Raw genomic sequence first — 27710 nt, 5'->3', positions numbered from 1 at the left:
CCAAACCCAAAACAAAACAAACCTCCTAAGAAAACACCCTCCCCTTCATTTTTTTCTTAGAAAGTACACCCTGCATTTCGATGGTTGTCTTTGATCAGTTAGACAAAAGTGGGTAGTGAAATTTTCTTAAAAACAAAACTATCAAAAGAAAAGATTACCTTTAGTCTGCATAAAATCAATTCAATACTTAGTAATCAAATGCTCACAAGTATTGTTGCTGATATTATTTGTAATTTGGACATACTCAGAGTGTGGACTGCAGTAAATTTCATTTTACACAGATTCTGATTTTGTGATATTTTTTGGAGGTAGCACTGGATTTCATAGTTAGTTAAAATAATTGTGGTACACCCACAGGGGTAAACCTTGAACTCAGCATGTAAAACAGTTTTAAAATCCCACTTTTTTAATGTCCTGTGCCAAGCGAGGTCCTATTTCAAGTTAGTGACAATATAATTTGTGGTGCAATTACTGGACTTAATCGCAGCAAGAGTCGTAACAAAGCTGAGAAATGTTAGCTGCTGTGACAAATGTAGTTAGAAAAATGTGAAAGTGTCATGTTTAAAGCATATCTCTCTCCACTGGTCTTCGAGAAAGCCTGCTTGAATTTGGTCAGATCAGTTCACAACAGTTCACAGTACTCTTTCAATACCTTATGATTATTACTGTGAAAAACACATGGAATAATGCAAGTGCATGCTCTTAGCAGATCAGAACTTGCACTGCCTTGCATTAGCAGGCTTTCTGTGCCTGCTTCAGAGGCAGGCCCCAACTAGAAAACATGGGATGTTGAATATTTTCTTCCATGCAGTATTTCAGAGGAAAGACATTATCTGTCGTCTGTGAAAACAGTGTTTCCTGTTATAACATGAAACATATTAAATCCAAGACTAGTTCCATTTACTTCAGTTTAGACCAGAAGCAAAATTTCATCTAGAAATCAAAGTATCAGACTATAACCAGGTCTAACATTGGATTTTGAGGGCAAAATAATCCATAGCAAAACTACATTTGTGACATTGTGAACCTGTGAGTTTTCCTGAAATGGAAAACTTGAAGTGTTGGCAGCCTTATACTTTAGAAATAATATTATTTCTGTTACTGCTTATATGTCTTGATTTACATGTATACCGTTAAGTGTTAATATGAATCCTGCTGTGTAACTCCATACTCGTTAAGGGGTGTTCATCACTGCAGGAGTTACTGAACTTGAGCACAGAACTGTAAGATTTGTTTTAAGCAGTATGTGTTCTCTGCTACAGAGAAAGCTCATCTGTATTTTTCCAGAACAGATCTAAATGGCTGTGTTTCCAGTGAGAAAATACCTTTTACCTTTCTTGTCTAGACACTTCTTCAAAGCTATTTTACTTAAGTGGTGAAATCCACCCCGAGCAGAAAATAAATTAGTATCTACTCTCTTCTCCTATGCCTATCCTTCCCTGCTAATAACCTTAGGCATCTTCTCAAAACAGGTGAGATAGAGGGCATCTTACCATAGGTGGGCGTCAGAGGTAGGAAAGATAACTCCCTCATATTCAGGATGATGATTAGTGAGGTCTAGAATACACCCATTCCCTCCATCGCCAGGCCACCAGGGAAGAACTTCACCATCCATTCATAAAGGAAATACTTTGCCACTTTTGTTAAAGATTTACAAGCTTGAAGATTCCATGTTTTAACAATTGCCAGTACTTTTCATTCTTAATTTTGCTCATAAATGTTAGAAGTACATGGTATAAAGCATTGCTTTGTTGTTTTACATCTTCCTTGTCTCACCCAGCATTTTCTTACTGACATTCATTCCAAATGGTGGATTTTTTTTAAGTAAACAAAACACAAAAATGGGGGAAGCTACTGTATTTGCTGTATTTTACAGTCACCTATCTGTAGTCATATATTTATGAGTGTTTTAAGCATGAAGTGCTGTAGAAAAAAATGCATATTTTGTATGAGTAACGTTAGTGTAATGCATATCCTTTTTAACTGGGTTTTTCCAGAGCTCATTGTCCGTTTTGACAACACACCCCTCTTGACTCACTCTCTTTGGCAATAGCAGCACTTTTATTATTTGTTATTCATCGTTATATATTTGTTATTTACTGAAATACTGCAGCAACATCCCAATCGCTGCATCTGTATGTGTGCATTGTTGTGCCAGGCACCATAAAAACCATTTGAAGTGCACAGCCTTTACCTTGAATAAATTAGTTTCAAGCATTACACCAAAAGTGCTGTAGTGTCCTGACCCAAGCATAGAATCATTAAGGGTGAAAAAGACCTCTAAGATCAAATCCAACCGTCAACCTAAAACCACCATGCCCACTAAAACATGTCCTGAAGTGCCATATATACATGTTTTTTGAAAAACCTCAAGGATGGTGACTCCACCACCTTCCCAGGGCAGCATGTTCCATATCTTGACCACTTTTTCAAGAAAGGAATTTTTCCTAATACTCAATCTAAACCTTCCCTGATGCAGTTTCAGTCCATTTTCTCTCATCCTATGGCTAATTACTTGAGAGGCAGCAACCAATTCACTACAACCTCCTTTCAAGCAGCTGTAGGGAACAATCAGGTCTCCCCTCAGCCTCTTCTTCTCCAGACTGAACAATCCCAGTTCCCTCAGCCATTCTTCATAACACTTGTTCTCTAGCCCCATCACTATCTTTGTTGCCCTTCTCTGGACTTGCTCCATCTCTTCAATGTAGTGAGGGGTTCAAAACTGAATGTACTATTTGAGATGCGGCCTCACCAGTGCTGAGTACAGGGGTACGACCACTTCCCTATTCGTGCTGGCCATGCTATTCCTGATACAGGCCAGGATGCTGTTGGCCTTCTTGGCAACCTGGGTACATTGCTGTCTCATGGTCAGAGGGCTGTTAGTAAGCAACCCCCAGTCTTTTTCTGCTGGATGTTCTTCCAGCCATTCTGCCTCAAGCTTGTAGTGTTGCAGGGGTTGTTGTGACCAAAGTATAGGACCTGGCACTTGTCCTTGTTAAACCTCATACAGTTGACCTCAGCCCGACCTCAGCCCATTGATCCACCCTGTCCAGATCTCTTTGCAGAGCCTTCCTATCTTTGAGCAGATCAACGCTCCCACCTAATTTGGTGTTGTCTGCAAATTTACTGAGGGTGCACTCAACTCGCTCATCCAGATTATTGACAAAGATATTAAAGTAAACTGGCCCTAAAACTGAGCCCTGGGAAACACCACTTGTGACTGGCCGCCAACTCAATTTATCTGCATTCATCACAACTCTCTGGGCTCAGAGCATTTCTCTTATGAGGAGAGGCCAAGAGACATGGGGCTCCTCAGTCGAGAAAAGAGAAGACTGAGTGGGGATCTTACCAATGTTTATAAATATCTAAAGTGTAGATGTCAAGAGGATGTGTATGGGCTCTGTTCAGTGCTGCCCAGTGTGTCGGTGTGAGCTGAAATTCCCCCCCCCCACTGACAATAACCAGGCTAGCTCAGTCTGGAAGCAAATGAAGGCTGTATTTACAAGCAGAGTCTAAAATCTACAATGAAATGCAATGAATATGTACAAATATACAAAATTCACAACATTCACAAATATATACAATCAACAGAAAGAGCACAACCGATCTCCCTTTGCTTCCCCCCAAGGGGACCCGCCTCTCTCCCAGGAGCTTCCCCCCAGACCCCCCTGGACAGAGAAGCAGAGTTAGTTAAGCAGAAAGTTGTTAACTTAGCTGCCAAGGTCAGTACGTGTTATCTTCAGCCAGAAGAGAAGAAGAAACAGCAGCCAGACAGCCCAGCAACTGCCCCACTGCGAACGCAGAATGTGCAGAGTGCCTACTTTGTTTTGGGTAATAGTTCTTAAACATTTCTATCTATCCAATGGAAGTGTTTAGAACAATCGTTATTTTGCTTTCTTACACCCAATAGTGACTTATTTACATTCTTTCACTTTCTCTGTTCTGAACTTTGCAAGGAAAAATTAAAAAGACAGTTTCAAACCACCACAGTCCACCCCTTCTAAACAATTCCATTGGCTGCTACTATCATTTATCTAATCTAAAATAATATCTACAACAATAGGTGAATAAAGACCATAGTCCATTCCGGCTATCTCAGATGTAGATGATTCAAAAGAGTCAAATCACAGGAAAAACAGCAAACAGCTTGTTTCCTCGCAGATGGAGCGAAGGAAGGAACAGGGACTCTCAGGTGACTCAGGGCTCTCAGGGTTCGTGCACCGTAGATCTCATGAACTCTCCTCTTGGGCGCGATGCTGTATCTGTGCAACACTCTGAATTTAACCTCTCTCAGCCAAAGTTAGATTTCTTTGTGGAATACACTGAATTTCACCATTTTCTTGCATCACCCAATAGGTGTGACCAGGACCTTCAGCAGAAACCACCCCTCGGACAGGTTTGGCCTCTCCTGAAGGAGAAAATACCCAAACAGTTTTGCCTAACAGATTCTTCTCTCTGATAACAGGAACTCTATCACCTTCCTCCTTTCGCAACAAATCTGATTGGGCAGGTCCAGCTCGATTCACTGAACCTCTACTATTCACCAACCAGGTTGCTTGTGCTAAATGTTTCTCCCAGTTTTTCAAAGATCCACCCCCCATGGCTTTGAGAGTGGTTTTCAGCAAACCGTTGTAGCGTTCGATCTTCCCTGCAGCTGGTGCATAGTAGGGAATGTGGAATATCCACTCAATGCCGTGCTCTTTGGCCCAGTTTTTTACAAGATTGTTCTTGAAGTGAGTTCCATTGTCCGACTCAATCCTCTCTGGAGTTCCGTGTCTCCACAGGATTTGTCTTTCCAGACCAAGAATGGTGTTACGTGCAGTTGCATGAGGAACTGGATAAGTTTCCAGCCATCCAGTGCTCGCCTCTACCATAGTCAGCACATACTGCTTACCAGATGGAGAACGAGGTAGAGTGATGTAGTCAATCTGCCAGGCTTCACCATACTTGTACTTGGACCATCGGTCACCGTACCACAAGGGCTTGATCCGCTTTGCCTGCTTAATAGCAGCACAAATGTCACAGTCATGGATGACTTGTGTGATAGCATCCATGGAAATGTCAATGGATCTGTCACGAGCCCATCGGTAGGTTGCATCTCTGCCTTGGTGTCCTGACGAGTCATGGGCCCACCGAGCTAAGAACAGCTCACCTCAGTGTTTCCAGTCAAGATCAGGATCAGGATCAGAGTTTGTGTCCACCTGGGAAACCCTTGCAGCTAGATCTGCCTGATGGTTGTGGTGTTGTTCCTCTGTAGCTTTGCTCTTAGGAATGTGAGCATTGATGTGTCTCACTTTCACTGGGATTCTCTCAATGAGAGCAGCAATGTCTTGCCACAGATCTGCAGCCCAGATAGGCTTTCCTTTCCTCTGCCAGCCATTCTTCTTCCAGTCTTTCAGCCAACCCCACAAGGCATTGGCTACCATCCACGAGTCGGTGTAGAGATAAAGCTTTGGCCATCTCTCACGTTCAGCTACGTTAAGAGCTAGCTGGACAGCTTTTACCTCTGCAAATTGACTGGATTCTCCTTCTCCATCTCTCGCTTCTGCAACTCTGCGCGTTGGGCTCCACACTGCAGATTTCCATCTCCGCTTGTTCCCAACAAGACGACAGGAACCGTCTGTGAACAAAGCATATCTCTTTTCATCATCAGACAGATCACTGTAAGGAGGAGCTTCCTCAGCACGAGTTACTCTCTCCTCTGGAGGTTTTGCACAGCTTGTGCCTTCTGGCCAGTTTGTGATCACCTCCACCAAACCAGGCCTTTCGAGATTTCCCATTCGAGCTCTCTGTGTTATCAGAGCCATCCACTTAGACCAGGTAGCATCTGTTGCATGATGTGGTGAAGAACCTTTGCCTTTGAACATCCAATTCAGAACTGGCAATCTAGGAGCTAGAAGAAGTTGTGACTCAGTTCCGATCACTTCAGAAGCAGCTTTCACTCCTTCATAAGCAGCTAAAATCTCTTTCTCTGTTGGAGTGTAGTTTGCCTCTGAGCCTCTGTAGCCACGACCCCAGAAACCAAGAGGACGTCCTCGTGTCTCCCCTGGAGCTCTTTGCCATAAGCACCAGGTTGGACCATTGTCACTCGCGGCCGTGTACAGAATGTTCTTAATGTCTGGACCAGTTCGGACAGGTCCCAGACCCATCGCTTGGACTACCTCTCGCTTGATCTGGTCAAAGGCTGCTTGTTGCTCAGGACCCCATTGGAAACTGTTTCTCTTTCGAGTCACATCATAGAGAGGTTTCACAATCTGACTGTATCCAGGAATGTGCAGTCTCCAAAATCCCACTATGCCTAAGAAACGCAGAGTTTCTTTCTTGTTGGTGGGATTTGCCATGGTGGAGACTCTGTTTATCACATCCATTGGGATGTGACGGCGACCATCTTGCCACCGCACTCCCAGAAACTGGATTTCTCTGGCAGGTCCTTTCACCTTGTCTCACTTGATAGCGAAACCAGCTTGCAAGAGAATGTCAATGATTTTGTTACCTTTCTCGAAGACTTCTTCAGCAGTCTCACCCCAGACGATGATGTCATCGATGAACTGAATGTGTTCTGGAGCTCCACCTTTCTCCAAAGCATCATGGATCACTGCATGGCAGATGGTTGAACTGTGAATCCACCCCTGGGGCAAACGATTGAATGTGTACTGAATGCCTCTCCAGGTGAAAGCAAGCTGAGGCCTGCATTCCTCTGCTATGGGAATAGAGAAGAAAGCATTAGCAATGTCTATGGTAGCATACCATTTGGCCTGCTTGGATTCCAGCTCATATTGGAGTTCCATCATGTCTGGTACAGCTGCACTCATGGGTGGAGTTACTTCATTCAAGGCACGGAAATCAACTGTCAGACGCCACTCTCCATTCTGCTTTCTCACAGGCCAGATTGGACTGTTGAAAGGTGAATGAGTTTTGCTGATGACCTTCTGACTCTCCAACTGATGAATCAAGTTTTGAATGGGCACCAAAGAGTCACGGTTGGTTCTGTATTGTCTGTGATGCACAGTTTGAGAAGCAACCAGTAGCTTTACATCCTCTATCTCATGTTGTCCCACAACTGCAGATTCATCTGAAAGCTCAGGTCTAATGGACAACTTCAATTTTCCTCCATCAATTTCTACAGTTGCTATTCCAAAAGCCCATTTGTAACCCTTAGGGTCTTTAAAATGCCCTTCTCTCAGAAAATCAATTCCCAAAATACAAGGTGCATTAGGACCTGTTACAATAGCATGTTTCTTCCACTGCTTCCCAGTTAAACTTATATCAACCTCTATCTTAGACAACTCTTGAGATCCACCAGTGACTCCCAGAATAGTTACAGGTTCTGCCCCTTGATAATTTGATGGTATTAAGGTGCCCTGAGCTCCAACCAAGACCCTGTGCTTCTGAAATTTTGAAGTGCCAGGCCATTGAATGTACACATCCCAATAGATTCTGTTATCTCCATTATCCCTTACCTGCACCTGGTGGAAGGCAGGGCACCCCTAATGGTGGGGATTACATCCACATGTACAGCTGGAACAACATATGGTGCCAGAGTTAGACTCACTGTTGGAACTATTAGAGTTGTCCTGGGAAACTGAGGAATACCTTCTGGTATTGTTACCTCGGGCTCTGCCACTCTGCAGATCCTGTAATCTCCTGAAAAGCTCAGAAGTTGGTTGACCGTCCCAGCTGTTCATGTTTTCACCAAATTGATCATGCAGAGTTATCCAGATACTCCCACCTGATTGCCTTTGTTGTCTGTTTTGGTTTGACCTATTTTATGGCCTCCTTGGAGGACATCTGTTTCTGACAGCTGAAACTTGTACCCATCTGGAAGGAGAGGAACTGGCATCATCCCCCTTCATCAAGTTGGATATGGAGGTTTTAAATTCCTCCTTCAGCTCTTTCATGCAATTCTTTGTCTCTCCAGAGTTTTAATGGTTGAAACCAAAGAAACACGTGTGAGACTATCCTCCAATTGCCTCAATTGGTCATTGAAATGATCACCAGTAGGAGGTGTCCCACTGTAATTTCTTGCCACAATTCTGCTTGCCAGAATGGTAGCATAATTAGGAGGAGCAAGCTTAATGAGCTTTTTGGCAAGGCCTGTTCCTACAGGAATTTCATCAGGATTCAACGTCTTGTGATCTTCGTACATTACTTCTCTCACAGCAAAGTCTCTCAGACTCTTGATTCTCTCATCTACCGTGTTCCATGGCTTGGTGTTCCGTGGTAAATCATCTCTGCTAGGGTACCTCATAATGACTGCCAGTAGGAGGCATGCCCAAAGAGAAACTTTACCCAGGCACCTGCCTAGATGCCTGTCAATGCCTGTGCCCTTCAAAAGCATCCCAAGCTGGGAGGCAGACTTGTCGTCTACCACCAAGGCTGGAGCTCCTGTATCAGAGCACCTTTCTAGCCAAGTCAGGAATGGCTCAAGTGTCTCCTCCGATGTAATCTTTCCTTACATACCTAATTTCCTGTCTGGGTGCATCAGCTGACTGTCTATCATCATCATCATCATCTTCTTCTTGACCTTGCTGTCCTCATGCTCCTGCTGCAAGCCTCCGTGAAATTTCCTGGAGTTCAGAGGCACTTCCAGCAGTTCCTAATTTACCAGGGCTCATATCCTCTCCTACATGTCCACCATCCATGGGTAGTCTCATGAAGTCTGCCAGACTTTTAAGGCTAACCTTCTCTTCCTCATCCAAAGGATCTTTTTTAACAGAGGATCCCTGAACAGAAGGATCCTGATCTCCTTCTGCACTTTCTGCAGCCTCTGCACCTCTGCAGCTCCTACACTTCCTCCTGCAGCCTCTGCACCCTTTCCTGTGGCTCTCTTGCGCTCTCTGGTTAAAGCAGCAATTAAATTCGTTGGTTTAGCTTTCAAATTCACAGCAGAATCAGCAGAAACAAAGAGATTCTGTGTAGAGACAGCAGGTACTCTTTGGGACCCTGTAGCTGCTGCTGCTTCTGTTTCGGCAGCAGAGGGTGGAAAAGACTGTGCCTCGTTAATGGTGGCTGCTTGTGTAACCACAGTAGCCATCTCAGGTCCCAGCAGAGTTCCTGCAACTACTGACTCAGAGCCAAAACTGCCAGTGTTGGCATTCAGAGCCACTTTCTCGTAAGCTTTCACCTGTCTGCATGTGATTGTCAGCTTCTGTATGCTGTAGTCTGAATCCAAACCTATTTCTGCATCTATCTGAGCTCTTCTCTGTTTCCTTTTGCATCTGCACAGGCTGCTAGAATAACTAGCTCCATGTCTCTCTCGACACAGTGCTATCAGCAGGCATATAATTACCGCAAACACCAGATTCAAGCATAGCATATAAATCAATTTAGGGTTCCGTTTGTTCACATAACCCTCTGCAATAGGAATAGCAAATTCATATGCTTCTGCTGGCAGATTTACAGTTGAGTTGCCACAACTCCCTACTCCAATAAATCTAAAACAATACTCAACAATTTTCTGTAACTTGTCCTTACCCCAAAGAAATAGTTTATATGCCAAATACCTTGCAATTTTATCTATCATAGAAGAAACAGCCTATTTATAAATTACAACAGTCAGAACAGGATATATAACATGCCACAGGATCCAAATCAGCTTCATTTTGCTTCCTAATCTGAGCAGAAATAAATCATATAAGCAATTGTCTCACGTTGGAGCACCAAAATATTAATTGTTACAGCGTGGGAAGCTGGAATCCCCCTCCCACATTAACAATAACCAGGCTAACTCAGTTAGAAAGCAAATGAAGCTGTATTTACAGGCAAAACTACAATCTATAATGAAATGCAATGAATATGTACAAATATACATATTCACAACATTTACAAATATGTATAAGCCACAGAAAAACACAACAAAGCCGCCTGGCCCCAGAGGGGCCCTGCTTCTTTCCTCCCCCCTTCCCAGAGCTAACATGCAGAGGGGAAGAAAGCCAAGAAGCAGAGAGGCTTGTTAAACTTAGCTTGTCAAGGTCAGTGTGTGGGTGTGTGTGTTACCTCCTGAAGCCAGCAGACTGCTCAGCAGAGAAACACCAGACAGAACAACAGAGAGGGACTTCCCATACCTTGTTTTGAGTACTGATTCTTAAACATTTCTATATCTCCAATGGAAGTGTTTAGAATAATCATTATTTTGCTTTCTTACACCCAATTGTGATTTATTTACATTCTTTCACCTTTCTGCTCGAACTCTGTGAGAAAAATTAAAGGTATAGCCTTAAAACCATCACAGACATCAAAGCAGTTAGTTTCATTTATAGTTGTTGTTTTGGGTTGCAGAGAATGTAGGCTGCCTTTAGGAAGCATTTGGTAAGATTGCCCCTAATCACAAGATGAGTTTGTCTGATTGTTTACCCAGTGTTGTCATTCCTTTAGGTTTAGGCACAGATTTAGACCTGTAGTACAAATGAGCAGGAAGAAGGGAGAATGGGACTGTGTTGGCTTACAGCTTCTTTGAGAGGCTGCTCACTTCTCTCTTGTCATCTTTGGTGAAGGAAGAGCAAGATGCCTCTGCCTTCTTGTCAGTTTAAATTAATATGTTACAACTTTATTGTGGTGATTTATTACTTTATACTTAAGAACTAATATGAAATAATTAGTTTTGAAAATTTCATGTATATTTACTAATATCAATATTTTAACACATAGTGTTAATGAGTATCAAGGAATGGAAGAACAATGAAAGAATGAATTTACATGTTCTAGACCAATCTGTATATTCAGACTGCTAACATGAGAAGTGAACTTTGCTGTACATTGAGCATGCTGCTGATTTCGTTATTTACTGCACCATAAAAAGAATAGCTTAAAGCAAAGACTGCTATCACACCACTATGGTTATTCTTCACCCTTTATTTTTCAAATGAAACTAACTAACCCAAAAATATAAGTATGTTAAAAATATTTACTATACAGAGCAATCATATGTTTTCTGAATCTTCGTTCTTGGCAAGCCCAATTTAACCCTGATTTACTGTGATCTAAATCCTGGAAACTAAGCCTAAAATTAGAAATTATAATCATGGAACTTCACGTGGTGGTCCTTTGCAATCTTGTCTTTTATTCACCAGGGCAAAATACGTAGTTTAATTCTTATGCAATTTGCATATAGAAATACGTGGGATGCTGTATCCACTCTCATTCAGAAGTTCACAGTATCACAGTATATCAGAGGTTGGAAAGGATCTCAAGAGCTCATCAGGTCCAACCCCCCTGCCAGAGCAGGATCACTTAGGGTAGTCTGCACAGGAACGCACCCAGGTGGGTTTTGAAAACCTCCAGAGAAGGAGACTCTACAACCCCCCTGGACAGCCTGTTCCAGTCACCCTACATGTAAAGAAGTTTCTCCTCATGCTGGGGTGAAATCTTCTACGTTCTAGTTTGAACCCATTGTTCCTTGTCTTACCACTGTGAACCACCGAAAAGAGCCTGTCCCCTCAACTTGACACCCATCCCTCAGATATTTATACAGGTTTATGAGATCCTTTCTCCGTCTTCTCCTCTCCAGACTAAATAGCCCGGGGTCTCTCAGTCTCTCTGCACAGGGGAGATGCTCAAGTCCCCTAATCATCCTCGTGGCTCTCCATTGGATTCTCTCCAGCAGTTCTCTGTTTCTCTTGAACTGGGGAGCCCAAAACTGGACACAGTATTCCAGCTGTGGTCTCACCGGGGCAGAGTAGAGAGGTGGAAGAACTTCCCTAGACCTGCTGGACACACCTTTTTTGAGGCATCCCGGGATCTCATTGTCTCTCTTGGCCACAAAAGCACATTGTTGTTCCGTGGAGAACTTGCTGTCCACCAGCACTCCAAAGTCTTTCTCTGTGGATCTACTTTCTAGCAGGGCAGCCCCTAACCCGCACTGGTTCCTGTTGTTATTTCTCCCCAGCTGTAGGACCCTGGCACTTGTCCTTATTAAACTTCATGAGGTTTGCCTGCACCCAGCTCTCCAGCCTGTCCAGGTCACATTGGATGGCTGCACAGCCTGACGGGGTATCACCCAGCCTCCTCAGTTTTGTGTCATCAGTGAACTTGCTGAGGGTACTCTCAATGCCCTCATCCAGGTCGCTGATAAAGATATTGAACAAAACTGGACCCAGTATTGATCCCTGGGGCACACCACTTGCCACAAGCCTCCAAGTTGACTCTTTGTCACTGGTAATGACCCTCTGAACTCTGTTGTGGAGCCAGTTTTCAACCCATCTCACTGACCAACCATCTATGCCACATCTCCTGAGCTTTTCTGTGAGGATGTTATGGGAGACAGTATCAAAAGCTTTACTGAAGTCAAGATGTATGACATTGCCTGCTCTTCCCTCATCTACCCACTTGGTCATAACTTCATAGAAGGCTATCAGATTAGTTAGACAAGATTTCCCCTTGGTAAATCCATGTTGGCTACTCCTGATAACCTTCTTGTCTTCCGTGTGGTTAGAGATGACTTCCAGGATGAGCTGCTCCATCATCTTTCCAGGGATGGAGGTGACGCTGACTGGTCTGTAGTTGCTTGGGTCCTCCTTCTGGCCTTTTTTGAAGACTGAAGAGTGACATTTGCTTTCTTCCAGTCATCAGGCAGCTCTCCTGTTCTCCAGGACTTTTCAAAGATGATGGAGAAAGGTTCAACAACACTATCAGCCAGCTCTCTCAGCTCTCATGGATGCATCCCATCAGGGCTCATGGATTTGTGTGTCTTCAGACAGTATGAGATCTCCAACATTGTCCTGACTGACCAGTGCAATGTCCACAACTCTCCGGTTCTGCTCCCTTGCCTCTAGAGCCTGAGGTTCCTGAGGGCTCGTCTTAGGAGTGAAGACTGAGGCAAAGAAGGCATTCAGCAACTCTACCATCTCTGCATCATCAGTTACTGTATCTCCCCTCTCATTCACCAGTGGGCTCACCTTTTGCCTGTTCTTCCACTTATCATTGATATATTTGAAAAAACTCTTCTTGTTCTCTTTCACCCCTTTGGCAAATTCAGTTTCAGGAGGGCCTTGGCTTTCCTTGTTGCATCTCTACATTCTCTGGCTGTATCTCTATAATCCTCCCAATTGACAGGTCCTTTTTTCCACATATTCTAAACCTCCTTTTTGTTTTTGAGTTTTGCTAAGAGTCCCTTGCTTAACCATGCAGGTCTTCTGCTTACCTTACTAGATTTTTTTTTCCAAGGGACTACATTTCTCTTGAACTTGGAGGAGGTAATGTTTGAACATCATCTGTTCTCTTTGGCCCCCCTTCCTTCCAGAGCCCTATCTACTTGGATATTTCCAAGTAGAGTCTTGAAGAGGGGAAAGTTTGCCCTTTTAAAGTCCAGGGTTGAAATTTTACTTATCACCCTGCTTCTTTGTCTATTGATATTAAATTCTAACATGTCATGGTCACCCAACCTTGACATCTACACCTTGTTACCTCCAACCTTGACATCTACAACCAGTCCTTCTTTGTTTGTTAATATCAGGTCCAGCATTACACTTCTCCTTGTTGGTTCTTCAACTACTTGCAGGAGAAAGTTGTCATCCATACACTGCAGAAACCTTTTGGAGTGTTTGTGCTTGGCTGTGTGAACTTTCCAACTAGTATCCAAGTGGCTGAAGTCACCCACAAGCACCAGGGCACTTGATCTTGATGCTACTTCCAGCTGCGTATAGAAGGCCTCATCAGTAGCTTCTTCCTGGTTCGGTGGTCTGTAGTAAACCCCCACAACCATATCATCCATGTTTGTGTGTCCCTTCACTCTTACCCATAAGCTTTCAACACTTTTATCATCTTCCCCTGGGTTGAGCTCAACACATTCCAGTTGCTTATTCACATGGAGAGCAACTCCACCACCTCGCCTTGTCAGCCTGTCCTTCCTGAAAGGAACATAGCTGTCCATAACCATATTCTTCTATTGGTATACAGACACTTCAGAGACTTAGCAGAGGAGTATCTGTTACCATTGTGGGTGTTGCATAATCCACTATCCCCTATACCCCCTGGGACAGCAGTGGAGCTGGTACCCTGCCTCACAATTGTCCCAGGAATGTCCTCAGTGAAGCTCATGTTTCCCTCTTTCCCCTTCAAAATTAAAGACGTATCAATTAGCCCTGCCAGTTTTTGTCCCAGGAATCTTTTTCCTCTCAGAGATAAGCATTTTTTTTCTATAGTCAGCAGGCCTGGAGTCTTGTAGAATAGCCTGTGATCAAAGAACCCAAAAACCTGCTGTTGACACCAGTCCTGCAGCCAGGCATTAATCTGCTGGATTTTCATGTTTAGTCCATCATTAGCCATAGCTAGTGGGGGGACAGAAGCAAATACTACTTGTGCTCCTGACCCCTTAACCATTCATCACTGGGCTCTGATGTCCTTCTTCATTGATCTCAAACTTCTTTTTGAAATTTCATCATTGCCTACTTGGAAAACCAACAATGGGTAGTAGTCAGTTGGGCAGATCAGGGTAGGAAATTTTCTTACTATGTTCTTGACCCTGGCCTCAGGTAGGCAACAGACTTCCCTAAAGAGCGGATCAGGTCTGCATGTAGGACCCTCAACGCCCTTCAGAAGTGAGCCCCCAGTGAGAAGCACCTGGCGTATCTTCTGGACTGCAGATGTTTTGACAGTAGGTTTACTTGCCCCCAGCCTCTCTGAACGACGTAGCCTAGATAATCTTTCATAGCTGCTGGTAGATGGGTCCACTTGCTGAACATTGGGTTTGGTGGAAACAGCATATTATTATACAGGGTCACCTGAGGGGGTTCACTGGCTTGTGGGGTGCCACGCCTGGCGCACTTGGGAGGAATTTGTCTCCATTGCTCTCCAGCTTCTGAGTCATTCTGTTTGGGAAGCTGATAAGAGAGTAGGGAGCGTTTAGTGTCCTGAGTACTACTGTGGCAGTTTAGGCTGGGTGCCCCCTGCCACTGCCGCATGAGATACACCTCTGGTGTCCTGGGTGCCCACCCACAGGGGTGGACACAGGAAACGACGTATTTCTACCCATAAATCCTGCACCCTATAAGGCCATCTGCAAAGTCATTCTCTTCCTCTTTCTTCCCTCTCTGCTCCCCTGGGAGATGTCCTCTCTTATCGGGTAATGCCGGGGGAGTATCCTCAAGGCCTCTTAGGCCTGTCTAGGCCTAATGCCAGGAGGAGAATGGAGGGGGGGCAGTCTCAGACCTGGCCAGCCTGAGACTTGCCTAGCAGCAGGAGGGGGAAGAAAGAGCCCTGGGGGGTTTGGGTTTACCCTCAGGTGGGAAGAAGGGAAGGATTGGGAAGCCTTTGGGAATTCTGTGAGGGGTTCTGTACGCTGTGGGATACTCTTTGTCACTATGCTTTGTAGTTTGTAGGGTTTTTTTTTTGTAGCCTCACCAATTGCTTTTCCATTTAAACTTTCCATCACTCTCCAATCCGTTTGTGTAAGTCTCATTCTTTTGTCCCTTTCGAGGCAAGAGAGGATCTGTCTGGCCCCAAACCAGCACAGATTTTTGGTAGCAGAGGATGGTTCCTGTGCTGAACTCTGCAAATTGGATTGGAGAAGAGCAGGGGTGGAAAAGTTAAAATGGTATCTGGGCGTTGTTGGTTTTTGGTGGCTGGGCTCAAGGTTTTGTGCTGGGGCGACCGTGTGGGCGTTTTATGGGTTCCGAGGGGACACCCTGGTGCGTAGCCGTGGCGTAGAATCCCTCCTGCTGTTCTGAAGCGGCAGCGGCGATTCTATAGCTGCAGGCACTGGGGGAAAGCTTAAGAATGCGGTGCCTGTCCCTTTCCCTTTTGTTCCCCGCGGCGCCAGCGGCGAGCAGAGCGGCGCGGAGCCGAGGAAGGGGGAGGGACAGTCGGAAGCAGACCAGGGTCGGCTTGTCCCGCGGCAGTGGGGGCTAGCCGCAGCGGGGCGGTGAGCGGTGGCTCCCGCAACTCAAGAAGGCGGGCGGTGGCTCCAGTTCAAGAGCTGCTTCCGAGGACTCAGGGAGCGAGTATAGCTTTGGCTGGAAAAGCCGCTCTTGTGGCCCGAGGGTTGGCGGCGGTTTTGATCTGTACCGCGGCTGCAGAGGTGACGGCGGCTCTCGCTGTTATCTCTCCCCTGATTTTCGGACGCGCTCCGAAAATGGCGCCTAGCACCTGGCCCCGCCTCTCTTCTCGGTGGGTTGCAGTGCAGCCACTCCCTCTCCGGGGGAGGGCTGCGTAGCCGGATGCCTCCACGCCTCAGCATGCGTACGCTCAGGAGGAGCGCTGTGCGTGTGCGTAGTGTGCATCCGTATTAGCCTCGGGCCGCGGCTGGAAGCGGTCAGCACTGGACTTGGGAAAGGTCCGTGCAGCTTTGGAAAGTCTCAGCGTGCTGTTGCCTGCAAGGGGTGGAAGGAGTCGAGTCGGTGAGCCTGATTGCTCAGTCTCGATTGCCCCGAGGGGTGGAAACATGCTGCTTGAGTGGATAGAGAAATGCTTGATTGAGAAGTTATGAGGTTGTTTCCAGGTGACCAGGATGCTCCATCGGATCCATGAAAAGTTCACCGTGCAGAAGAATGAACTCTGCGTCGCTGGGAGGTTCCACAGGATGAGGGAGAAGAGCTGGACTGAACTGTTACCTGAGCCCGAGGGAGAGACTCTTTGGAAGGACGCCCAGATGGAGACTTGGACTTTGCCAGACATGTCATCTGAAAGTTGTTTCTGATTTCATGATATGTTTTGGGTGCAGGAATTATGGGTATGAAATAAGGGGTGGCATGTGGCAGTTTAGGCTGGGTGCCCCCTGCTACTGCCGCATGAGATACACCTCTGGTGTCCTGGGTGCCCACCCACAGGGGTGGACACAGGAAACGACGTATTTCTACCCATAAATCCTGCACCCTATAAGGCCATCTGCAAAGTCATTCTCTTCCTCTTTCTTCCCTCTCTGCTCCCCTGGGAGATGTCCTCTCTTACAGGGTAATGCCGGGGGAGTATCCTCAAGGCCTCTTAGGCCTGTCTAGGCCTAATGCCAGGAGGAGAATGGAGGGGGGGCAGTCTCAGACCTGGCCAGCCTGAGACTTGCCTAGCAGCAGGAGGGGGAAGAAAGAGCCCTGGGGGGTTTGGGTTTACCCTCAGGTGGGAAGAAGGGAAGGATTGGGAAGCCTTTGGGAATTCTGTGAGGGGTTCTGTACGCTTTGGGATACTCTTTGTCACTATGCTTTGTAGTTTGTAGGTTTTTTTGTAGCCTCACCAATTGCTTTTCCATTTAAACTTTCCATCACTCTCCAATCCGTTTGTGTGAGTCTCATTCTTTTGTCCCTTTCGAGGCAAGAGAGGATCTGTCTGGCCCCAAACCAGTCCCTGGCTGATGGGACTGTTTGAAGGATGGCAGAGTCTGATTCTGCTGGTCCAGCTTCCTCTCACGCTCCCTAATAGTCCGCAGCCTTTCAACTTCCTCCTTTATCTCAGTCACTAGACAGAGAAGGTCACCCACCTGCTCACAGCGAATACAGGTGTAGTCCTTACAGTCTGCTACAGGAAGTGAAGGATTCTGGCACTCCTTACAGCCAGGTGTTTGGATACCTGCATGTTTATGTTGGACCTCTGTCTGGGTTGACACAGATCTTTTGGAAACATTTTTACGATGGGTTACAACCATCTCTGATCCTGCCCACGTGACCTTAGTGAACGACAAACCCAAGTGACTCAGTTCAGTTTCTTTTCCTAAACAGACAATGCCATGTACATAAACCACTTTGTGTTCTCTGCCTTTTTTTCATTAACTTTGGTGGCATCCTCTCCTTAGAGGGGCATCTGGCAGGGATTCCTGGTTTCCCTACTTGTTTCTTCCTCTTTTTTTCTTTTTCTTTTTCTCTCTTTTTTTCTTTTCTTCCCCCCCTTTCCCCCCCCAGGTACACAGCCCTTTGTATTTCCCTTTCATTCCTAGCAAGCAGAACAGATGTCTAAAAGTTCAATCATAACAAAAGATGTGTGTGTGATATTCAAATTGTATTCTGTGACATATGCTATGACAATACCTGGGTTCAAACATGAGAATAAACTTTCATTTTGAGGCTTGTATTTCTATAGATGTGATGACTTTCAAACCATTATTTTTTGCCATTCAGAATGTCATTATTAGAGAAGAGGGAGAAGTATTTAATTTTTTTATGTTGAGTAAGATAGGACACTTTGGAAAGAGTTTGCATTGTGCATTCTTCAATTTACCCGATTTTGAGAATTGGCAAAAGGTGCGATTCTTTTTTCCATTTTCGTGCTGTTATGAAGATATCTAATTTCAAAGGCTTGGTACACTCATTTGTTAAAAAAAAAAACAAAAAAAAAAAACAACAACAAAAAAAAGAATTTATTTAAGGCTAAATGCTAATAACAAGAATGTTAACTGACTTAATGCAATGTGAAATTGCTGCTTCAACATTCATACAAATGATAATTCAGTCTAAGTGGCTCTATATTCTGTTATATAGACATTACTTTGCAATTTACAGGGTAATTGCATACACAGCTACTAAACAAATTTGTTTTCTTCTGCATCAAAAGTGCTTTGCACATCTTTTTAATATATGATTATATTTAAATGCATAGGCTTTACTGGGATGGTATGGGCAGCTGCTCTCTTGTTGAATATTTAATAACTGTTAGTAAGTCTTTATTGTCTTGTTAATTTCTAATTCATTTTTCTTGTGTGGTATAATTGCTGGAGATTTAAGAGAAATTCCAAGAGATACTTAGATAGTGTAGCTATTACCCTCCTTTATTAACTTACAGTGCCACTAAGTAAAAGTATCCATCTTTTTGTAATAGCTTTGAAAACAGGACTTGGAAAAAGAATTTTTTGTGTGTTCATAAGTACTTTTTGGACAAATTTACCATGTACAATATTTCAATAGAAATATAACTTGTTAACTAGCTCTTTTCTGATGCTTTATATTTTTCTTTAATCCAAATTAGTCTTTTATGTATAATCAGAAATTCCTTCATATACATGGCTCTTCCGCAATAGTACAGAATACGTACTCTGCTGCAGAATGTTGATTTTACTTCCTCCCCTACTCTCTCTGAGTTTACTGTTCTTAATCCTGCGTTTGGTTCAGTTGCGGGAAGAATGATTTTGAATAATACGATCATGATGTTAAAATTGCAAGTTATATGCTGTTGACATCTGGAATAGTGAAAATAAAAGGTTTATTTACACTGTTCTTTGAAAGAATAAACTTTATTGAGCAGTTTATCTTCAGTATCTAGCATATTTTGGGAATACTCCATGTGTGCCTTTTTATTCTGTGAGCTACAGATTGGCTAAAATTTTCCTGTGCAAAGCTATCAGTGAATCTTGAAATAGATTGTTTTTCTTTCTTCTTCAGTAAAATGGAGAACCACCCTCCATTTCCAGAAGAAAAATTGATTCACACAGAACAACATTTATTTAAAAGGCACAGTAAAACATTTTGAGTATGTATTTTGTTATGCACATTACACAGATTTAACTATAGGTTAATACAAATACTCTGGAATATGGGTGTTTTGATGGTACAAATAACTGATGTGGAAGGAAATACTTAACAGAAATATTGCTCAGTTTTCATGTCAACTTCCCAGTCTTAGCCTCTGGTGCTATTATCTTGCCTTTATACTCCATAACCAAAGTCGTCAGAATTTGCTTTAGATACTTCACATTTGCACTTTGTATGCATATCATAGTAGTATTATCATAATGTACTGTAACTGAGAAAATTATTCTGTCTTGTTAAAACATGATACTGATTGCCAAAGTGATTCAGCAGTGTAGCTATGAAGAATTCAAGACCCAATCTGTTTCAAAAAGCTGTCATTCTTCTTGCTGCCAGCAGGATCTAGATGTGATCTGAAAGCAGCTTTTGACAGGAAGAGCAGTCAAAATCACGATACAAATGTTAGACGAAGGTCACCATTTTTCTCCATTTAGGTGCATTGTAGGTACCTAGGTAGGTTTTTGACCAGGAATCAGATCCACTGTACTGGATTTGGATGAAACCTTTGGATTCATCTTTTTTATATATGCAGCCTTGACAGTATGCCTTCAGACACAGTTTGGGAGTTCATGAATCTTATGAAAGAATTATGTCACTTAATAAAGAGATTACAATGTCACACCTTTACCTTTAATATGAAAAAAAACAGAGTTAAAGGACAAGCAAAACAAAGTTTGTGATGTATAGAGCAATAGCTGAGTTCAGAGATTTTCTTATGAAGATACTTTTAAAGGCAGGTACAGTTTGTTCTTGGTAAAGCATAATTTAACTTCTTGGTGTCTTCAAAATACTACACCATCAAAATTACTCATTACACATAAAAGCTGAGTTCAGGTCTCTACTCTAAATTCTCTTGTATTTGTGCAGCCACGCTCACCTCGAAGACAGGTGCATCAACATAATGTCTGTACATGAAATCTGAATGTAGAGGTTAATGTACATTTTCCATATGTGGTACTTGGAAATTTTCAAAACTGGCAGCAGAGATAGGAATCTCAAGAACATTGTTTACAGGTGAGCAATGTCATATAGAATGAATACACAGAGAGGAAACGTAGAAATACTAAGAACAACCATGATGGAAAAGAAGGCAAGGCAGTTTCATATAATTCTTGTGTAAGGGTTTGTATTTTAACCAATCTGAGTAATTTTCTTTCTGTGTTGTTCAGATCATGTATTCAGTTAAAAATAACTTTTGTAGATCTCTTCCAGGAATTGGAAATTATACTAGCACATTACTAGAGGCATTCTCTTAATGCCAGCAATGGAATGCAGCACTGTTAGGACACCTAACAAATTCAAAGAATGTGCTCTATTTCTAAATCTTGTATCTGTCATTCTAAACAAAGCATGTATTACATGTATGACTCACTAAGCACAAGGATAGAGGAATCTGCACTTTAATGGCCTCTCAAAGTGACAGCACCAAATGGCTTTGAGAAGGTCAAGTCTGATTTAAAAAGCTGATGAATTGGAAGCTGATTCACTAGAATTGAATATTAATGTGGAACAGTGGTATATATTGTGGTTTAGAGCCTAATGAGCATGTTAACGAGCAGTAAAAACTATTTTTCTTTCCACCGTATGGAAAATTGTGAGAGCAACCAATGTATTAAAATTGTGTAATGGTTACTTTTCTCTTACCATGGCTAAGAGGTAGTTGTGTGAAGAGCTGTACAAACTTACCGGAGATTGGTTTTAGTATATCAGAGTACTATCTATGCGTGTTTATACTGCAAACAGAAAGTAGCTGATGGGCAACAGGAGACGCTGCAAAGATTTATAAGATGCACTTGCTTGTTACACATTTTCCAGAAAAGTCTGGAATTTCCTGAAACTATTGGAAAATATTACAAATTCTTCATTAAAGAGAATTGACACTGAACAGTTTCTTCTAAGTTCTTTTTTCCCCTTAATCAATTACGTCAGTAACTACCAGTCAAGTTACTTGATATGTGGTTTATAGTTAACGTCAATGCTGTTTCTGTGTTGTTTTGTTTTCTTTCATTTTGCTTGCCTATTATGAAATGACATAATGACAATTATTTTGCTGTTTTAATTGAAATTAAAAGCAAGGTGATGTAATTCAGTTAGCTTATTTTACCTATGCTAACTTGATTTCTGAGAATTGCCACTGTTTCAAGTGTCACTTGCTAACATGCATTACTTTAAGAAGGCAAATTGCTCTTGTTCAATATGTTAATATTTCACTATTGACTGCACTAGTGTGAGGGTTTTTTTTACTGTATCTGAGAGTTTAGGTTGACACAGTTGTATCGCTTCAAGATTATTATTAATAATAATGTCACTTTAACTTTGATATCTGAATGGCTCCAATGTCTAGAGTCTTTCAGTCCTTTGGAATCTTACAATATGTACATCTTCACGGCACTTGTTTGTAGCAGTAAAGTGCTGTCATACTTGTCTTACAGGCAGACAGCTGACATGCAGAGACATTAAATTTAAGTGCAAGAGTACATAGGTAATAATGATAAAAGCAAGAAAAATAACTCGAGTCTCCTGAATTCCTGGCCAAATCCTATGCTGCATGATCACACTTCCTTATGCAAAGACACAATTGTCTCATGTAAAGAAAGAGGTTTTTTTTCTTTTGTTCATAAATATAGGAATTCAGTATTTCAAACAAAATAATAAATCTCACAAGAAGAATAACATCAGTGTTGTAAAGTACCATAGGAGGAGTCTAATAATTACACACTACATAAAATATATTGCAAATTTAATGCATTTTCTAAGTTAAAGTGTGTACCTACTTTTAAATGAATTTCCTGTTTTGTATCAGCATTTTGGTCCCTGAAAGCTATCAAAAATACTGCTTGAGTATCTGTTTCTTGCATCAGTTCCTTACATATAAACAGTTAGAAAACCCTTGAACGTTAACTAGAGTGGTGATTGTGGCTTTCATGAATTACTGTGTAATGAATGTGAAACATTTAAAATCATCTTTCTTTTGCAGAGGATCAAATTCCCCGAGGTTTCCCTACAATTGATATGGGCCCACAGCTGAAGGTGGTTGAACGAACTCGTACAGCTACCATGCTATGTGCAGCCAGTGGCAATCCTGATCCTGAAATAACATGGTTCAAAGATTTCTTACCTGTTGACACAAGCAACAACAATGGTCGCATCAAGCAATTACGCTCAGGTAGGGTCTTGTTACTGTTTCCACTAATGCCCAGAGTTGTTCTCTCTCACCTTTTCTTTCTTTTCTTTCTCTTCCTTTTTTTTTTTTCCCTTTAATTTTATTTATAGGTAATAATTTCTCTTCCTCCTCTCTTTTCTGTGTTACTGAGTGTGCTGTCCATGTCTGTGATGTTGTCATAGTCTTTTCTAGAGTCTGTCTCTGTGTGTTTTGCAGCTTCTGTTTACTCCACATTGCTCACTGCTGTGACTGTACTTTTTGATATTTTTTTTCTTTACTGCTTTTTGCAGTACTTGATGGATCCATTTTCTTCTCTTTCTTTCTTCTTTCCTTTTTATTTTTTTTAACAAATTTATTTCAACATTGGACTTCATTCAGAAATTGCAAGGAGTACCAATGGTTATATTCATCAAAATCGAAACCTGCATTAGACACTTCAATTAAAATTTAAAATGTGTTTTGTGCTGTCTTTTCCACATTTGACTGCACCAAAGATTAGCCAGTTTGGACACATCTTCTTTCCTCTCACAAATACATAAAACACTATACTTTTTCCCCATGCACAATTGTACCTTAAAAAAATATATATTTTTTTTAAGAAAATAAATACATGGGTCATATATGGAATAAAGGTGGGGTTCTTTTGCTGGCTGAGCATTTTTCCAACATATTTAGCCACAGTAGTGTGCGCCCACACTAAAGTTTTATGAGTTCTACATTTTCTGGATCTACAGAAGTCTGCTTTCCGTGTAGAATCCAGCTTTTGTCGCTTTCTCTCTCTTTGCCCCTTGCACCTCCCTAGCAGTTCTTTCACTCCCCTCTTGCCCTAGTTAATTATTTTGCTCTCTTTAGATGATAAAAAGAAACAAAACCATCCCTCTAAATCTATAAAGTTTAAAGCTTATCCCTAAATAAGGTAACTGGGATATGATGATTTTTTTCTTTGGCAATTGTAGTAGGTATTGTTGTAGAATCTAAGTTGTTTAATCACATGTCTTCCCAGAATTCTCAGCTTTTGACCTGTCCTGTGATGTTAAATCGTCTTGTTAACTGACTTTTTGCTTGTTGTCAGCAGAAATGTGTAAATTAACCTTCTGTTAATGTAAATTAATAATTAATTTTTCACATGTGACATAGATGATTTAGTGTATAAAGCTTTAACTGAAAACTTTGTACCAAATTATAAGGAATATAATAATATTTTTATGCTGTCTTTCTTCTCTCCGTATTTAAATCTCCAGAATCTATTGGTAAGTGCTTAGTTCTGAAGCGCACTTCACCCCCACTAATTTCCATATTCAGAATATTATTATGATTATTATTATTATTTGATTACTATTATTATTCTTAAAATGCATGGCATGCATTTTACTAACAGTCAGTGTAGTCACCAGATCCTAATAGTGGCGCACACGCACACCTCCACAGAAATGTTGTCTTATCAGTCATAGCAACACCTAAAAGAAACAGTACACATGTAGCACATAGCTGTAGAACAGTAAATGCCATAAACCAGCCTAAACTACAGTGTTTGTTTTGAGATAACCTTCACTGTATCCTCTTTATATATATATATTTATATATATATACTTAAATAGAATTTCCAATATTTTCCTAAACTATATCTTAAGTACAGTATTGTAAAGTTTCCTTTAAGTATTTGAGGCATATTCAATATATACCTAACCTTATATAACCAAACATCTACGAACTCAGATGCTGTTCTGAGACTGGCTATGCAGCCAATTGTAGCCTTTTTGCCCTTTGTGGTACAATGCAACTTGTTTTTATAACCTGATAATACTATCTAATATATTCCTGTTTTAACAGTACAGTAATTCAAGTTTCTCTTAAGACCTTATTTAATTCTGTAAATCTAATTTGATTCTTCTTCCAAAGCCCTAGCCTCCTTCTTCTCGTACTAATGCTTCTTCTTTCTAATCTTATTTGCATTCATATTATCCACCCAGGTGGTACACCAATAAGAGGTAAGAGTGCTGAACTAACGTTCACAGAATGATCTTACTCATTCTTTCTGTCCTTTCATCCCTCTCATCTTTGTCCTGGGTTTTTGTTTTGTTTTGTATTTTTTAAGGAAAAAAACAACAACAAAACACAACAAAAAAACCACAAAAATGTACATCATCTGATTATTTTCTTTTTTTTTTTTTTTTTGTCCTGTTTGGTTATGATCAGTGACTCATATTGTGTCCTTTCTTTCTTCACACACCCCTTTCCTTTCAGTTTTGGTTATTCATTTGAAAAAAAAAAAAAAAGATATATTAAGTTGATTTGTGATATGCTTCAAAGAAAGCATATCCAGGTCTTCTGGCCATAGCCCAGTCACAGCGTACCATTTGTCCCTCTTTTTTCTTTTTCTTCTTCTTCTTCTTCTTTTTCTTCTTTATCTTTTTTTCTTTTGTTGCTGTTCTTTTTTTGGTTCTGGTTTTTTTTTGTGGTTTTTTTTTGTTCCTTCCTCTTTTTTTTGTCCAACTGGAGCAAAAAAAGATCATTTTTTTTCTTCCTTAGCTGTTCTTGTCCTGGACCAAAGCCAAGATGGTCTGGAGAACAGTAGCAGACATGCAGAAGACAACATGGACTATCTTCTTTTTATCTTATCTTTCATAAAAGGTTTTATTTTTTTTCTTCGTCGATCCTTTTTTTTCCTTTAAAGTTGTAAAGGTGAAAATTATGTGTGTGTCCCCCCCCTAAAATATTACAGAAATGTTTTTTTGTCTCCTTTATAGTTTTTGTTGTTATTTTCTTGGAGTTCTCTTACCTCTGGATTTTTGGATCTTCTAATCTACAGGCTTGGAAAGTAAAGGTTAATGACTTATTCTTGGTGGTATGTGGTATTGTTGGCTTTTTATACTCTGCAAAAATGTTTACTTCTTTTATAATTCTTGTTTTCTATTTTTCTTGGGTTTTGTGACACCACACTGCTAATCCCACTTGTGGATTTCGATGGGTGTCTTGGGGGGGGGCCCTCCTATGGTCCTCAGCAGTGGTTGGTTAGTTCTTCCTTGTTGGCGTAGACCATGCTTTTTAACTTTTTTCGTCTTATAATTCAACTGCTCTTTGTTTTTCAGCAAATGTACTTTAAGATTGTAAGTTGCGGAGAACTGTCTTTCTTTTCTTACCAATCTGCATGTCTTAAGGGAGTTTTGTTTCTTTAAAAGAATATTTTGCTAATGATAAATGACTAATGCATTTTCCTTTTTTTCACTTCAAGCAGCCTTTTTGTTCTTGCTGCATATTTTTGGCTTTCTTCAGCAGAAGATTTCTTGAAACCTGTCCTGCTCTTTTTTTATGATTGCCACCTTTTGTGATACTTTTGTTACTAGATGGAAACAATGAAATAAAATTTAACATATAAAATGACCCAACTACTTAATCTCTTTTGTTTTATTCAAAAGCCATTCTTCCTTGAAGCAGTCTCACCCATCTTCATTGTAACGGTTTAGGAAAGAATATTGTTTAGAGAGGGTTTGTTTTTATTTGCCAAATGTAAATTGTTTTCCTGTGCTAGCACTGATGATGTGAAAAAAATAATCTCTTTGTTTTTTTCATTGCATCATTTTCTGTCTGTGCACCTTAGCAAGAAAATGAACCGACGTTGAGTGGACCTTCGCATACAAGCTTTTCATATTGTTAAGCAGTGTTTTACTATGGATATTAAAAGCTTTCTCTGACCGTCTCTTTGGCAATGTATTTTATATTCATACAGGTGCCCTCCAAATTGAACTGAGTGAAGAATCTGACCAAGGCAAATATGAGTGTGTTGCAACCAACAGTGCGGGTACACGGTATTCCGCCCCTGCCAATCTATATGTCAGAGGTAGGAATGACATAACCCTGGCATCCACTCTTCATTCAGGTTCAGGGCTAAGATGTTCTCAGGATCTATACAGTTACCACTGTAATAATCAGAATGCCATGGAAAATGTGTCATTCATAAAATTCATTTTAAAATGTAGAGGAAAGGCCTGGGGTTTGTTTTACTCTTTTAAAGCACTCTTGAGTCCAGTCTATCCTGTGGGTTAAGGTTTGTAAGTATATTTATATCTTTACATCTTGACTTCTGTTTTTTCCTGCATTAAGTTAAATTGTGCTTTGCATTTATTTTCCTTTGTTGGTTTTGTTTGGTTTTGCCTTTCATTTCAAACTCCTGAGGCGACTGCTTGGTGTGCTACTAATCAGCTAAGTGTAACCCCAAGGTATTGAGGTGTATGCCTACCTGACCTCTGCTGTGTTAATTGCAAAGGTTAAGCTTCCAACTTTTATAATAATATGTATGCAGAGCACAACTGTATTTTCTTCATTTCTATTTCTTCTTTATATATATGTATGTGTGTATATATATATATATTTATATATCTTCGGTGTAGGACTTGTGCGTGAATTGTAGTACTTACAATAATAGTGGTCAATTGGCTATATTTTTTGAAGAAATTACCTGTCTATATGCCAGGTATGGTGATTAATAGGGAAACCATTATATTCTTCTGTATTTTAGTAGAAATGTGTAATGCTTTTCAACATAAGAAAATATTATTTTGGTTCAGCTAGAAAGAAGTGCTTTGTTTCTGGTAGTATTTGCAATGGCTAGTTAATGGAGCTTTAAGTATCACAAAGCCTATAGCATACATACATACATACATATGTGTATAAATATATATATATATGTGTATGTGTGTGTTTGTCTACAGTATAAGGGAATGGGTGGGGGATATAGGACTGAAAACAATTGTAAACTCTACCATAGGGTGGATAACCTTGCCAAAAATACCTAGCTTGATTTTGAAATTTTTTTTAGAGCTGATTTTTCAATCAACTTGATATGTTTTTGAATGGTGTGACTCTTTTGGCTAATTAAAAATTTAAAAAAGAAAGGAAAACATTTCAGTTATGACATCCGTAGAAAGTTACTTGATCTTTTCTTTTTCTTTCTCTTCTCCTCCAATATACTGACTTTCCTGTGCTGCATGAGGCATGTATATACCTTTTTATCTGAAGGAAAATTTCAAAATTATGCTAGCTATTGTTTCTAACACCATTGTAGCTGTGGAAAATGCTAACTTTTCAAGATGAGGTAGGAAGGTTTTATT

At 41.2% G+C, this 27710-nt stretch overlaps 1 protein-coding gene across 1 annotated transcript in view; it reads left to right on the top strand.

The window, feature by feature from the left end:
• The window catches only part of PTPRD (protein tyrosine phosphatase receptor type D), a 253661-nt gene that overhangs the window by 76400 nt on the left and 149551 nt on the right, over positions 1-27710 (top strand). The window contains exons 3-4 of the mRNA XM_054397277.1: positions 22417-22605; positions 26330-26440. Of these exons, the coding sequence (XP_054253252.1) occupies positions 22452-22605; positions 26330-26440 (265 nt within the window). The 5' untranslated portion in view covers positions 22417-22451. The remainder of the gene's footprint in view (positions 1-22416; positions 22606-26329; positions 26441-27710) is intronic.

This window comes from Indicator indicator, chromosome Z (genome assembly GCF_027791375.1).
Source record: "Indicator indicator isolate 239-I01 chromosome Z, UM_Iind_1.1, whole genome shotgun sequence".
NCBI classification, from domain to species: Eukaryota; Metazoa; Chordata; class Aves; order Piciformes; family Indicatoridae; genus Indicator; species Indicator indicator.
Note: the sequence above shows the minus strand (reverse complement) of the source record. Positions and strands in the feature narration are given on the sequence as shown.